At 53.6% G+C, this 14,570-nt stretch overlaps 2 protein-coding genes across 6 annotated transcripts in view; one reads left to right on the top strand and one right to left on the bottom strand.

Moving 5' to 3' along the window:
• Positions 1 to 12,350, bottom strand: part of GYS1 (glycogen synthase 1 (muscle)) — a 30,770-nt gene extending 18,420 nt beyond the window's left edge. Inside the window, exons 1-8 of one of the 4 annotated variants that reach the window (XM_011979321.1) lie at positions 11,971 to 12,350; positions 10,250 to 10,431; positions 5,696 to 5,896; positions 4,403 to 4,576; positions 4,014 to 4,158; positions 1,296 to 1,413; positions 829 to 949; positions 106 to 212 (exon numbers count right to left, since the gene is read on the bottom strand). In XM_011979321.1, coding sequence (XP_011834711.1) covers positions 106 to 212; positions 829 to 949; positions 1,296 to 1,413; positions 4,014 to 4,158; positions 4,403 to 4,576; positions 5,696 to 5,896; positions 10,250 to 10,431; positions 11,971 to 12,088 — 1,166 coding nt within the window. In that variant the 5' untranslated portion in view covers positions 12,089 to 12,350. Of the gene's footprint in view, positions 1 to 105; positions 213 to 828; positions 950 to 1,295; positions 1,414 to 4,013; positions 4,159 to 4,402; positions 4,589 to 5,695; positions 5,897 to 10,249; positions 10,432 to 11,970 lie in introns of all 4 variants that reach the window. The other 3 variants (XM_011979320.1, XM_011979322.1, XM_011979324.1) reach the window with 3 other exon arrangements.
• The window catches only part of RUVBL2 (RuvB-like AAA ATPase 2), a 22,613-nt gene continuing 19,736 nt past the window's right edge, over positions 11,694 to 14,570 (top strand). Inside the window, exon 1 of one of the 2 annotated variants that reach the window (XM_011979325.1) lies at positions 11,694 to 12,898. In XM_011979325.1, the coding sequence (XP_011834715.1) occupies positions 12,887 to 12,898 (12 nt within the window). In that variant the 5' untranslated portion in view covers positions 11,694 to 12,886. The remainder of the gene's footprint in view (positions 12,899 to 14,570) is intronic. The other variant, XM_011979326.1, reaches the window with a different exon arrangement.

The raw sequence follows: 14,570 nt of genomic DNA, 5'->3' as shown, positions 1-14,570 counted from the left end.
AAAAAAAAAAAAAAAAAAAAAGGCTGAGACTCTAGGAGAAACACAGGACCCAAAGTACACAGCTGGGAGTGGGCTGGGCCGGGGTCTGGAGTGAGGGCTGCTGACCAAAGCTGTTTGCGCACGGCTTGGCCTTTGAGGGTTTCCACGTTGAAATTGTTGGTCCGCGCCGGCATGATGAAGAAGGCAACCACTGTCTGCTCGCTGCCATTCACCTGCGCAGAAAGAAAGCAGGGGGAGGCCAGGATCATGTCGGGGAAGCCTGGGACCAGCCAGCCTTTCTGCCAAGACTGCTGGGATCCTGCCATACCCTTTCCTGTCAAGGAGAATTACAGGACAGTCGCCACTTGGACTCTGCCCTTCTTTCTGGGTCTCTATACTCCCCTCGCGGCACCCCAACACACGCAGGGGCTTTCCTACTCCCATCTTCCCTTCCTGGGTTTCTGTTCTGTTATTTTTTGTTTTGTTTGTTTGTTTTTGAGACAGCGTTCTTTTTCTGTCGACCAGGCTGGAGTGCAGTAGTGTGATCTCAGCTCACTGCAACCTCCGCCTCCCGGGCTCACGTGATCCTCCCCATTCACCTTCCCTAGTAGCTGTGACTACAGGTGTGAGCCACCATGCCTGGCTAATTTAATTTTTGTATTTTTTGTAGAGACGGGGTTTCACCATGTTGCCCAGGCTGGTCTCCATCTCCTGGGCTCAAGTGATCCTCCTGCCATGGCCTCCCAAAGTGTTGGGATTACAGGCGTGAGCCACTGCGCCTGGCTGTTCTCCCCAGTTATAAACTGCTTTGCTTGCCCTCCCTCTGTCCCCTCATAGCCCAGGCCTCACTCTGAGCAGATAGTTGAGCCGGGCCAAGGCCTCCAGGAAGACGTCGGCACCCTTGTTGGAGAACTCATAGCGGCCGGCGATAAAGAAGTACAAGGTCTTGTCCAAGTTGAAGTCCAGATGCCTAAAGAACCCACAAGGCATGGTAAAGCCCAAAGCCCTCACCCGCTAGCCCTGGCCTCAAAACTACAAATCCCAGAAGCTATGGGTGGGGGCAGAGAATGGCTTAGGTAATACAGAGGCATCATGGGGCCTCCTGGAAGTTGTAGTTTTTCTCTTCAGATGGGGCTTTCCTTTAATCCTCAGCCCATTGTTCCGGCGCTCAAGAACTAAGGAGGCCGAATACCCAGGTGCCCCTTCCCTCAGACCCAGGAGTCTGGGCCCCCAGCTGCCCCCTTCCTCCCCCAGACCTAGATGGTTAGGCTCCCAACGCCCTCCTCTCTTAAGACCTAGGTATATGCCCCACGTACCCATAAAAATGGCCCCGCACAAACTCCTGGATTCGAGCCTTGCTCTGAGCATGGAGGTTCTGGAACTCATGCATGGCAGAAAACTTCTTCACATTCAGCCCATTGGGGGTCACAATATCTGGGATTGGGGGTGAGGGTCCCATGTTTTATTTGTTCATTCAATGTTGTGGTTGAATGAATACATGAAGAAAACACCCTTTGTTTGCCTTTTGCAATTTCTTTGTTTCAATAGCGTTCCTAAGAGGTCCCCCCTCCTGCCTTTTTTTTTTTTGGAGACAAGGTTTCTCTCTGTCGCTCAGGCCGAAGAGCAGTGAGTGGCACAATCACAGCTCATAGCATCCCTGACCTCCTGGGGTCAAGCAATCTTCCCACCTCAGCCTCCCAAGTAGCTGGGACTACAGGCGTGTACTACCACACCCGGCTAATTTATTTATTAGCTTTTGTAGTGATGGGGTCTTATCATGTTGCCCAGGCTGGTCTCAAACTCCTGGCTTCAAACAGTCTTCCTGCCTTGGTCTCCTAAAGTGCTGGGATTACAGGTGTGAACCACCATGCCTGGTCAGTTCCCTTGGTGACACACGTACCCTGACTCCGAGATGCCTTCTTGCCTAATATCACTTGCATAGGTTCACAAGCACAAGTATAAGTCTCCTCGGCTCCTGCAAATGGCTTCCAGGGATCTGATCCACACTGGTGATTCCAGGAAAGTTGTAGTTCTTTTGTTTCCCCTTAGTCCACCCTGAGATGGAAATGATTAAACATCCCCAAAGTCCTGCTTCTCCTAGGATATATCCTCTACTTCCAAGTTTCTTACAGGGACCCAATCATTTCTTCTCCTCACAGAAATTAAAAAGTATATCAACGAAAAACTACAACCCCTGTCAGCTCCTCGGGCAAAGTTCTGGGAACATATGGAGCTAACCAGTCAAAGGCTTTCTGGGAGTTGTAGTTCTCACCTTATACTCACTGAGAAGGGATACCAAGGGCTGGGAAGAATGCCCAGTTCCGACCTTACCTTTTTCAAAAACAAAGTCCACTGATCTTCCATTCCCTTTCATAAGACCAATCTACATTAGCCAATTATAGAATTTTATCATATCTGAAATTAACATGAAAGAAATTATACCTCCCATTAGCCTCCAGAGTATATAGTCAGAGGGCCTCAAATACAGGTCACGACCCCCATAGCCTTCTGGGAGCTGTAGTTCTCTATTCTTTAGGAAAATAATGGTAACTGATGGTCCCCAACTTAGGACTTAGGATGGTCCAAGTTATGATTTTTCTTTTCTTTTTTGAGACAGAGTTGCGCTCTTGTTGCCTAGGCTGGAGTGCAGTGGCACAATCTTGGCTCACTGCAACCTCCACCTCTTGGGTTCAAGAGATTCTCCTGCCTCAGCCTCCCAAGTAGCTGGGTAGCTGGGATTACAGGTGCCAGCCACCATGCCCAGCTAATTTTTGTATTTTTGGTAGAGACGGGGTTTCACCTCATTGGCCAGGCTGGTCTTGAGCACATGATCTCAGGTGACCTGCCCACCTCAGCCTCCCAAAGTGCTGGGATTACAGATGTAAGCCACCGCACCCAGCCAAGTTATGATTTTTCAACTTTATGATGGTGTGAAAGTTACACACATCCACGTGTCCAATTCTGGATTTTGATGAGATATTCAACACTTTATTTTTTGAGATGGAGTCTCGCTCTGTCGTCCAGGCTGGAGTGCAGTCGTGTGATCTCAGCCCGCTGCAACCTCTGCCTCCCAGGTTCAAGCGATTATCCTGCCTCAGCCTCCCGAGTAGCTGGGATTACTCCACACCCAGCTAATTTTTGTATTTTTAGTAGAGATGGAGTTTTGCCATGTTGGCCAGGCTGGTCTTGATCTCCTGACCTCCCCATCTGCCCGCCTTGGCCTCCCAAAGTGTTAGGATTACAGCTGTGAGCCACTGTGCCCGGCCTATTCAACACTTTATTATAAAATAGGTTTGTATTAAAATTAGCCGGGCGGGTGCCTGTAGTCCCAGCTACTCGGGAGGCTGAGGCAGGAGAATGGCATGAACCTGGGAGGCGGAGCTTGCAGTGAGCCGAGATAGTGCCACTGCACTGCAGCCTGGGCGACAGAGTGAGACTGTCTCAAAAATAAGTAAATAAATAAATAAATAAAAATAAAATAAAATAGGTTTGTATTGGATGATTTTGCCCAGTTGTAGGCTAACATAATGTGTTCTGGGTACATTTAAGGTATACTAGCCTAAGCTATGATGTTCACTAGGTTAGGTATATTAAATGCATTTTTTTATTTTTTGAGACAGGGTCTCACTGTGTCACCCAGGCTGTGACAAGGTCTCTCTGGGCCACCCAAATCATGCAATGGCACGATCACAGCTCACTGCACCCTTGACCTCCTAGGCTCGAGCAATTCTCCCACCTCAGCCTCCTGAGTCGGTAGGGATACAGGCACACACCACAATGTCTGGCAAATTTTTTAGCCAGGGATTCGCCATGTTGCCCAGGCTGGTCTCAAATTTCCGGGCTTAAGTGATCCTCCTGCCTTGGCCTCTCAAAGTGCTGGGATTACAGGTATAAGCCACCATGCCCAGCCAAAATACATTTTCGGTTCATGCTATTTTAACTTACAGTGGGTTTCTTGGGATGATGAGCAACTGGCTTTGGCATAGACAGCTGCCTACCTCATTCATGTCTGGGGACTTCAGCCCAGCCCCTACCTGGTTTCCTCTTGAGCAAGTGCTGTGCCTCGATGGCGGTGATCTGGGACACAGTAGTGAAGACGTGAGCACAGTGGGCTGCCGCCCTTTCCATGCAGTAGCGGTGATAGATCTGCCTCTCCCCTGCTTCCTTGTCCACGTTGAACTGGGTGGGAGGGGACAGCATTCAGGTTAGAAGGACTGGGGAGAAGAGTCTGGAGGTCCAGACACTGGGGTCCTAAGATAAATTGGTGCCTGGGGCTGGATTATTGGGTCTGAGGTAGGAAGGGTCTGGGGACTTGGACTCCTGGATCCTGGGAGAAGAGGGGGCGCCATCCCCTTGGGCCCCCTGGAGCTTTGGGTCTCCCTGGCATACTCGCAGTCCCCCATCTGCCACAGTCCCAGCTCACGTTCTCCAGGTTGTTGTAGAAGTCCACAGCACCGGCACACAGGTAGCGCCCCAGCAGCGTGGCATGGGTGGTGAAAATGGTTGCTACAGGCAGTCGCCGGGCACGACACAGGCAGAGTCCAACACCTGCCAACCACTCATGGAAGTGAGCAACCACGTGTGGCTTCTCCTCACTCTGCGCGAGGAACTGTGGGCAACAGGGACAGGGCTGCTGTCTCCACGAGTGTCGGGAAGAGAATTGGCAACCCCCAATAGGGACAAACACTCAGGGAGAGGCAATCTGTCACCACTACTGCACAGAGTGGGTGGCGGCCCACTGCAGCAATCCCGACAGGATGGGGACCTGTAAATCCCTGAGCCACCCCAGGCTGGTCTTGAACTCCTGGGCTCAGGTAATTGCCCCTCCAGGGGTTGACAAGAACTGAGGATCTTTTGGCCAGCCTTCTAAGTCCTGGCAGGGTAAGATTGGAAAGACCGAAGTTTTCACGTCCCTGGGTCCTGGACATAGTCCCTAAAGACCCCTTGTCTCAAGGGTATGCTGTCTGCACCCAACACTGGCAAAAAGGACTACAACTCCCAGAATGCCACAGGAGCAGCCAGTTCCTGAATTATTTGTCCCAGGGCATGGGAAATTAAGCTTTTTTTTTTTCTCTCTGTCGCCCAGGCTGGAGCGCCATGACACGATCTCAGCTCATTGCAATTCCCACCTCCTAGGTTCAAGCAATTATCCTGTCTCAGCCTCCCAAGTAGCTGGGATTTAGGATTACAGGTGCCCACCACCATGCCCGACTAATTTTTTTTGTATTTTTAGTAGAGACGAGGTTCGGCCATCTTGCACTCCTGGCCTCAAGTGATCTTCCCCCATCGGCCTCCCAAAGTGCTGGGATTACAGGCATGAGCCACCGCATCCAGCCTGGAAACTAAGCTTCTTGAGCCTTTTAAAACCTAGAAGGGGGTCAAAACCAGGTCAGTCTGGGGATTCATAAGCATGCAGGGCAGCATCTGAGAGCTGAGCCCAGCAATATCACACTAGAGAACTACAACTCCCAGAATTCCTCGGATAAGCCCGCCTGCCTCACTTTGAGCTAGAATCCCTACGCTTGGAAGACTGGAGTAAATGAAGTTGGCATCGAGAGTAGAGTCTGGGCCCTGGATGTCCATGTCCCTAAAGGCGAGGGCTAATCCTTGGATTAAAGGACCCTATGGCTCCCAGAATGCCCAGGGAGAAACCCCAGCCTCTGGCCGAGGGGTTGATGGTCATTGTAGTTTCAGGTATGGGTGGAACGTGTCAGACGGGGCCTACCTCACCCAGGAACCAGGTAGTGAGAAAGCCAAAGAGGACAGCATCGTTGGCCTCGCGGTCGTACCACGGCACTCCGATGTTGCAGGTATCCCAGAGCTCTCCCTTCCAGCGCTCCAGGGCCCAGGCTGAGGCCCCCACATCCAGGAGCACCACCAGAGGGCCTCCCTCGATCAACCAGCGCCCAAAATACACCTGGAAGGGGGTGGGGTGGGCACCATAGGGAGGCTCAGGGCTTCAACCTCACATATGTGTGCATCTGTGGTTCTCCCATTTGCAGGCAGATGTCTAGACTTAAGCCTCAGCTCCCTTACCTTCTGTTTCCGTATCTGCTGCTAATTTCTCACTTGCTGCCTTAGCTTTATTTTTCTATTTGCATGATTTATTCCTGCCACACATTTTTTCCATCTCTGTTGCAATATTTTCCCTGCCCCCTGCTTACTTTCTTTCCTTTTTTTTGAGATGGAGTCTCGCTCTGTGGCCCAGGCTGGAGTGCAGTGGCACAATCTCAGCTCACTGCAACCTCCGCCTCCCGGGTTGAAGCGATTCTCCTGCCTCAGCCTCCCAAGTAGCTGGGATTACAGGCACCCACCCCAACACCTGGCTAATTTTTTGCGTTTTTAGTAGAGATGGAGTTTCCCCACGTTAGCCAGGCTGGTATCAAACTCCTGACCTCAAGTGATCTGCCCTCCTTGGCCTCCCAAAGTGTTGGGATCACAGGCTTGAGCCACTGCGCCCAGCCTCATCTTTAATTTCTTTTTTATTCTTTTTTTTTTTTTTCAGGTGGAATCTCGCTCTGTCGCCCAGGCTGGAGTGCAGTGGCGTGATCTCGGCTCACTGCAAGCTCCGCCTCCCAGGTTCAAGCGATTCTCCTGCCTCAGCCTCCCAAGTAGCTGGGACTACAGGCACCCACCACCACGCCTGGCTAATTTTTTTTGTATTTTTAGTAGAGACAGGGTTTCACAATGTTAGCCAGGATATTCTCGATCTCCTGACCTTGTGATCCGCCCGCCTCGGCCTCCCAAAGTGCTGGGATTACAGGCGTGAGCCACCACACCCAGTTTAATTCCTGTTTAATTCCTATAACTGGTACCCTTCTCCCACTTGCTGCCTCCTTTCTCTGCTTATAACCACACATGTCACATGTCCTGTCTCTCTGCCCCCACTGCCCTGTCTGACCACTCCGCAAATCATTTCTCCCACCTGCTACCTGGTTTCTGTACTTGCTGCTACATTTCTCTTACCAACCATCTGCATCTCCCACTGTCTTTTCTTTCTGATGCCAATTCCTTCCATGGGATGCTTCTTTTTTGTTTTGAGACAGGGTCTCGCTCTGTTGCCCAGGCTGGAGTGCAGTGGTGTGAACATGGTTCACTGCAGCCTCAACCTCCCTGGTTCAATTCCCCCACCTCACCTCCTACGGGTGTGGGCCACCACGCCAGGCTAAGTTTTCAATTTTTTGTGGAGAGGGGGTCTCACTATGTTGCCCAGGCTGATCGTGAACTCCTACGTTCAGGCAATTTTCCTGCTTAGCCTCCCAAAGTGTTGGATTAGAAGTGTGAGTCACCAAACCAGGCCCTTTTTTATTTTCAGAGACAGGGTCTTGCTCTGTCCTCCAGCCTGGAATGGAGTGGTGCAATTATAGTTCACTGAAGCTTCGACCTCCTAGGCTCAAGCAATCCTCCCACCGCAGCTTCCCACATAGCTGGGACCACAGGTATACGGTACCACAGCCCGGCTAATTTTTTAATTTTTTGTAAGGACAGGGTTTCACCATGTTGCCCAGGCCGGTCTCAAACTCCTGGTCTCAAGTGATCTACCCGCCTCGGCCTACCAAAGTGCTGGGATTACAGGCATGAGCTACTGCACCCAGTCTGTAATTATTCTCTTACTGTTCATGCTGCCACTTTTCTTCCCCTTGCCGCCTTGTTTCTCTTCCTTTCATCACATATCTGTCACCTGTGACCTCTTTCCTCTATCCATAGGCCCATTTTGTAGTACACAGCCACCTTCCTCCCTCCCTCCCTTCCTTCCTTCCCTCCCTCCGTCTCTCCTTTCTTTTTCTTTCTTTCCTTTCCTTTCTTTTTTTTTTTTTTTTTTTTTGACAGGGTCTCACTCTGGTTGCCCAGGCTTGAGTGCAGTGGTGCAATCATGGCTCACTGGGCAAGGCAGTGGCTCCAGCCTGTAATCCTAGCACTTTGGGAGCTTGAGGCAAGCGGACTGCCTGAGCTCAGGAATTTGAAACCAGCCTGGGCAACATGGTGAAACCCTGTCTCTACTAAAATACAAAAAATTAGCCGGGCGTGGCAGCATGGGCCTGAGGTCCTAGCTACTCGGGAGGCTGAGGCAGGAGAATCGCTTGAACGCGGGAGGTGGAGGTTGCAGTGAGCCGAGATTGCACCACTGCACTCTAGCCTGAGCGACAGAGTGAGACTCTATCTCAAAAAAAAAAAAAAAAAAAATCATGGCTCACTACAGCCTCAACATCCCATCCTCCCACCTCAGCCTCCTGAGTAACTGGGATCACAGGCACGCACCACCACGCCTGGCTAATTTTTTGTATTTTTAGTAGAGATGGAGTTTCACCATGTTGCCCATGCTGGTCACGAACTCCTGGGCTCAAGCTATCCTCCCACCTTGGCCTCCTGAAGTGCTGGGATTCCAGGCATGAGCCACCACGCCCGGTCATGCTGCACATTTCTAACATAGCCCATCCTCTGTCCATGCCCCAGGGCTGCATTTTTCTTTTCCTTTTTTTTTTTTTTTTTTGAGATAGAGTCTTGCCCTGTCACTCAGGCTGGAGTGCAGTGGCGCGATCTCGGCTCACTGCAAGCTCCGCCTCCTGGGTTCACACCATTCTCCTGCCTCAGCCTCCTGAGTACCTGGGACTATAGGCACCCGCCACCACGCCTGGCTAAGTTTTTGTATTTTTAGTAGACACGGGGTTTCACCGTGTTAGCCAGGATGGTCTCGATCTCCTGAACTCGTGATCCGCCCATCTCGGCCTCCCAAAGTGCTGGGATTACAGGCATGAGCCACCGCGCCCGGCAACGCTGCATTTTTCTAGCCACTGCCATGTTTCTAAGACTTGCTGTCTCACTTCTGCCTCTGCCACATTTCTCCAGTTGGCTGCTTTCCTCCCTGAGACTACGGCCTTGGTTCTGGGCCTGCTGCCACAGCAGCGAAGCAGCCCCACTCCTCGCCGACCTGGCTTTCTCCTGCCCCGAGCCTCACTCTGAGGTCCCTCCCCCTCCCAGCTGTTGTCTGCCCTTTTGCTGGGGGGGATATTCTTAGGCCCCCAGCACGTGGGAAGCAGCTGCCCTCAGGAAGGGACTGGGCTGCTCTGGGTTCCCTTAGGGACACGGTCGGGCCTGAATGGATTCCAGACCCCACCCCAAACCAGAGGCTGTGAATGAGTGAAGGAATCACAGTGCCTCTCCGTCCCCGGCCCGGACCTGTCTGTCCCTCAGCCCTGCTGCCTGATGGCTTTCTCCTTGGACAACAGTGTGTCTCTTTCCGTCTTCATCCTGGGGCCCTGGAACTCCCCCTCCTCTCTAATCCCTGATCTGCCCATCTCAGACTCTGTCCTGTGGATCTGTCCGCTGACCTCTCCTCTCTTCCCCGATATTCCATGCTTCTCTCTCCTTCTAGGACTGACTTTCTGAAACATCTGGCGGCCTCTCTTCTGTCTCTAGTCTGTCTATTACTCTTGCCCATGGCTCTATCCACCCTTCTCCCTTTGTCGGCCTGCCCCCCTCACTCTCCAAGCTTGTCTGTTAGTAACAATAATGATGATGATCATAATAATAACAATGACAATCACTGCCCACACACGGTGCTAACTTCATGCCAAGAACTCTACTAACCACTTTATCCTTATTAACTGCTTCCTCCTCCTCGCACCTCTAGAAGGTAGATGCTATTAGCATGTCCATTAGCCAAGGACACACAGGGGCAAGTGGAGGGGTGAACTTGAACTTCAGGCTCCAGAATCCTGTTCCTGCCTGAACCAAGGCCCACTTCTCCCCAGCTCTGCCTGGCTGACTGGCTTTCTTTTATGAGACAGAGTCTCGCTCCATTGCCCAGGCTGGAGTGCAGTGGCCCAATCGCCGCTCATTGCAACCTCTGCCTCCTGGGTTCAAGCGATTCTCCTGCCTCAGCCTCCCAAGTAGCTGGGATTACAGGCACGCGCCACCATGCCCAGCTAATTTTTGTATTTTTAGTAGAGACAGCGTTTCGCCATGTCGACCAGGCTGTCTTTCCGTCTTGCTCTTTTTCTGTCTGTGCGTGAGGACCTTGGCCTCTTGGATCTCCGTCTCAGTCTGTCTCATACTTGCCATCTGTCTGTCCATTTGCCCATGTCTGGGATCCACCCGCCCACTTCCAGGCCCTGCATCTGTCTGGGTGTCCTATCACACCTCCTTCCTGTGTCCAAGCCTGCCTCGGTCTCTGGCTAGGGCTGTCCACCCTGCCCCCTCTCTGTCTGTGGCTCCCACCCCGATGGCAGGCTGTCCACCCACTTCTGCCCTGGGCTGGGCCATGTCCCACCTTGCAACCCTTGCTGTTCATGGAATCCAGTGTCTTCTTCAGGGCCGGGGTGGGGGCCTCCAGCAGTTCCACCTGGGTCCTCACGCCCTGCTCCGTGTACGGCCCCACCAGGTAGTAGTTGTCGCCCCATTCGTCCCCCGTCACCTTCGCCTTCGTCTGCAGCACCGTGTAGATGCCACCCACTGTGGGCCCAAGCGTGTGAGGGCAGGCCCCGGCCGAGGTCCATAGTTCTGGGGCCTGGGGTGGGGTGGGCCGGGGATATAGGGGGCACTCAGGCCCCAGACAGCTAGCTCAGGGGGAAGAGGGGACTGGGAGCCCGTAGTTTGGAGTAGGGGTTGGAGGCTTGGATGAAGGGAACCGGGGGACTGGGGGGCAGTTCTCCTGGGTCTAAGGGAGAAGGGGGCCGGGGTCAGGACTCTGAGGGAGGAGGGGGCTCAGGCTAGACTTCCGGGTGTGAGAGAGAAGGAGCTGGGGGCTGGGACCCCTGGGTTAGAGGGAATTAGGTACTGGGGCTCTAAGGATGGCAGACCTGAGGACTACCTGGACCCAGGTTCTCGAGTTCCCAGCTCACAGGAGCTGGGTTTAAATCACTCCAAAACCCCATGAGGGAGACCCCCTCATGGCCAATTCAGCTTCTCACCATTGCCCAAGAGAAGCCTGCATGGTCATTCCCTGCCCCCAGGGACCCTGCTGACCTGCCTCCCAATTTCCTCTCCCTGACTAGGGACACGAACATGCAGGGCCCTGCCTCTCCTATGACCCCATCCCAGACCCAGGAGGCCCAGCCCCCAGGCTCCTCCCCTCCTGGAGCCCAGGCCCTGGCCATATCCGGCTGTGTGTTCATCGGCCCCCTGTCCTCCTGGGAGACACAGTCCCTTTCCCCTCCAAGACCCAGCAAAACAAGCCCCAGAGCCTGCTCTTTGAGGTGTTAGATTGGCTTGTTCCTGGGGATTTCAGCCCCAGCCTTCTCCAAGGCCAGAACCTCAGCTTTTGGAAGCCCAAGACACAGAAATGCGGGCTCCTGGCCCCTCCCATCCTAGGGCCCAGCCCCTGACTAACTCAGGACTTCCCAGCCTTCCCCTATTCCAGCATGCACGTGTCCCAGGCCACGGGCTCCTCTACTCCTAGGAACTAATAGCTCAGGCCCTCAGCTCCTTGAAAGCCCAGGCATTCAGGCCCGCAAGCCTCTCCCACCCTAGGATCTAAGGATTAGAGTATCCAGCCCGTCCCATCTTTATTCTTAAGCAGCCAGGTCCTCAGGTCCTCCCACCGCCGCTCAGGCCTCCTATCTCCCAGTCAGCGCTCTCTCAAATCTGGAGTTTTATCCCCTAGACTATGCTATTAGGGTCACAGGTCTGAAACCCCGGCAGCTTCCCAGGCTTGCACACAGAAATCCCATCCCTCCGTCTCCTTCCCTGTTCAGGACCCAGGTATCTAGTCTCTCGGAAGCCTCCCTCCAGGACCTAGGAGTCTCATTTTAGCGCCCTCTTCCCTAGGACCCAGAACCCGGGCTTTCAGCCTCCTTTCATCGCAAGTCAAACTAACCATCCCTCTCCCACCCACCTCCGGCCTCCCAGCCCCTCAAGGACACAGGAGTCACAGCCTCCTTGCCCTGGTCCCAAGGGTTCCCCTAGTAGCCCCGTCCTCCTACAATTCAGAGTTCCGGGCCCCCATCCACTACTGTCCTTCTCTTCAAGGGCCCCGACGCCTGGCGTGCTCACCCTTGTTGGCCACCTCCCAGGCCACTTCGAAGAGCACTGTGTTCTCCAGGTCGAATTCATCCTCCCAGTCCTCCAGTCCTGGCAGTGAGGACATGGACAAAGTGCGGTTTAAAGGCATGGCAGGCGCAGGAAGGGGGCTCCGGGGACCTCAAGGTAGGGACCCCGGAGGTGTCCAGGGAATGCACCAGGTAGGGTGCGGGGCCGAGTAGCTGGCGCCCGACGGGAAGCTTGCAAGACGCCCAGCTTCCTATTGCAAGACCGCACCCCCGCCCCGAAGCCTTCGGACCTAGGCAGAAGGCGGCCGCAGCGTCACTGAGCCCAGTGGCACCCCTGCAGTGAAACCTCGCAGCCGTCGGGAGGCAGTGGCCGCCCCCGCAGCCAGCGCCATTGGCTCACGCCCGGGGGCGGGGATTTCCGCGTGTCCTCATTGGTGGAACGGGTTGGAGTCGCTGTGTCCCGGCCCCGCCTCGGCCCTGAGAGCTCCAGGGGGCGGAGCTTGCCGCTGCGCTCTACGGAAACGATTGGCCTTCAGCTCTGTCAATCTGAAGCTGGAGGCCTCAAAGTGGTGGCGGGGGAGGAGGGTGGGATAAAGAGGAAAGGAGCGTGGAGGACGTGTGGTTACTCAAAGAACAGCTAAGAATTTTGCAATCAGCCTGAGCGGGGCGGTGGTGGGGCTGAGCAAAAGGAGGAGGAGCCAGGAGGCATCGGGAATGGACCCAGGAGTTCCGGACACCCGTCTTCCAGCGCAGCCCCTGTCGGAGGGCGGGACCTAAAGTCCCGTCACGCCCCCACAAGATTTACATATTTATGAGGAACCATCGAGATCTTTGGAGAACCAGCTAGCCTAGAGGAGCCAGAACATCTCGCTCCTCGCGCGTTTCCGTTTCCGCTAGGACACTGGCGGTTGGTGAGCATCATGGCAACCGTGGTAAGTATGGGTGCATGGATGGTGAGGAGCGAGCTCGCAGTCTCGAGTTTGAGAGAGAGGGATGCTGGAGGCCCTCACTCCTGGGTCTGAGGGAGGAGGGATCTGGGGGTCCAGACTCCTGGGTCTGAAGGAGGAGGAAGCTCAGCCTCCCAGATCTGGGGGACAAGGGGACATGGGGGATGGACTTTCTGGATCTGAGGGAAGGAGGGAGCTGGGTACCAGGGCTCCTGGATCTGAGGGAGTGAAATAAAGAAGGGGCTGGGATCCCGGAATCTCAGGTCTGCCCCATCATGCTATAGGAACTCCAACTTTCAAAATCCTCTTGGCGCAACGGCCGGTTCCGCAGTCCTTGGCGCCAGTGTGATGAGGAATATTGTAGGACCTTGCGCTTCGAGCCATTTGGGAGCCTTGGATTGTTAGTGGTGCTAATGGCACTTGAGTTCCAAGCTGGAAGCACAGGCGGGTACCTGTTCTGTGTGTCTGAGAGCGCGAGGGCGCCTAGTGAATCTTTAGTGGGAAGAAATTGTCGAGGAACAAGAGTCTTCTTGGAGAGGACTAAAAGATTAGGGACCCAGAAATCGGGATCTTGTCATGCGACCGTTTTGGCCATTTTCATATTTCCAGTATTTCACACGGGCTATGTCTCGGTGTAAATGCTCAATGAATTATCACTTGAATATTTGAATGAATGAATGCACGTGAATGAAGTAGAGGCCAGGAAACGGCCTGGCACCTGCTCAAGAAATACCTGAATAAAGAAGTGATTTTGGCCGGGCGCAGTGGCTCAAGCCTGTAATCCCAGCACTTTGGGAGGCCCAGGCGGGCGGATCACTAGGTCAGGAGATCGAGACCATCCTGGCTAACACGGTGAAACCCTGTGTCTGTTAAAAATACAAAAAATTAGCCAGGTGTGGTGGCGGACGCCTGTAGTCCCAGCTACTTGGGAGGCTGAGGCAGGAGAATGGCGTGAACCCAGGAGGCGGAGCTTGCAGTGAACCCAGATGGTGCCACTGCACTCCAGCCTGGGCGACAAAGTGAGACTCTGTCTCCAAAAAAAAGAAAAAGGTGATGTGACTTGAACTTAGGAACTGGGCTGGGCTTCCAGGTGCCTCAGTTTCCATGATGAGCCCAGTCAAGATGGAGGAAGGGAGGGAGAGAAAGTTGCTGGTAGCTGAGGGTGAGATTTGAGTCTGTTGCTGTCACCAGGGCAAGGAGGAGGAGGAGGTGGATAGGGAAGTAGAAGAAGAAGGCTATGACCAGAACTTCCGTGGAGAAAGTATTGGAAGTATGAGGGGATGGTGGGTACTGAGTTTTGAAATGATCTTGGTTTTCATGGGGCCAGTGGGCAGCAAGGTTTTGGAGAGACTTACGGTGAAAGAGAAAGTCTTTGTAGGAGACAGTCCTTGGTAAAGGGCCTGTTTATGTTGACAGAGCTAAATTTGGGATTCCTGGATTCATGTCTTTTTTGTGGGGTGGGGATGCTTAGTCTTCTGGTTGTAGTCTGGGGGTAATGTCCTATGTTCCTGGGTTCCAGCTTTCTATAGGAGACAGTAGGTGGGAAGGTTCACACAGTGACAGGGAAAGCTTGTGACCATTGATGGCCAGAAAGTCTAAACGATTGGCTCCAGAGGGAGGAGGCTTCCTCTGGGCTAGATAACTGCATGTCCTCTCC

The sequence above is a fragment of the Mandrillus leucophaeus genome, unplaced genomic scaffold (genome assembly GCF_000951045.1).
Source record: "Mandrillus leucophaeus isolate KB7577 unplaced genomic scaffold, Mleu.le_1.0 Scaffold200, whole genome shotgun sequence".
Lineage (NCBI taxonomy): Eukaryota > Metazoa > Chordata > Mammalia > Primates > Cercopithecidae > Mandrillus > Mandrillus leucophaeus.
Note: the sequence above shows the minus strand (reverse complement) of the source record. Positions and strands in the feature narration are given on the sequence as shown.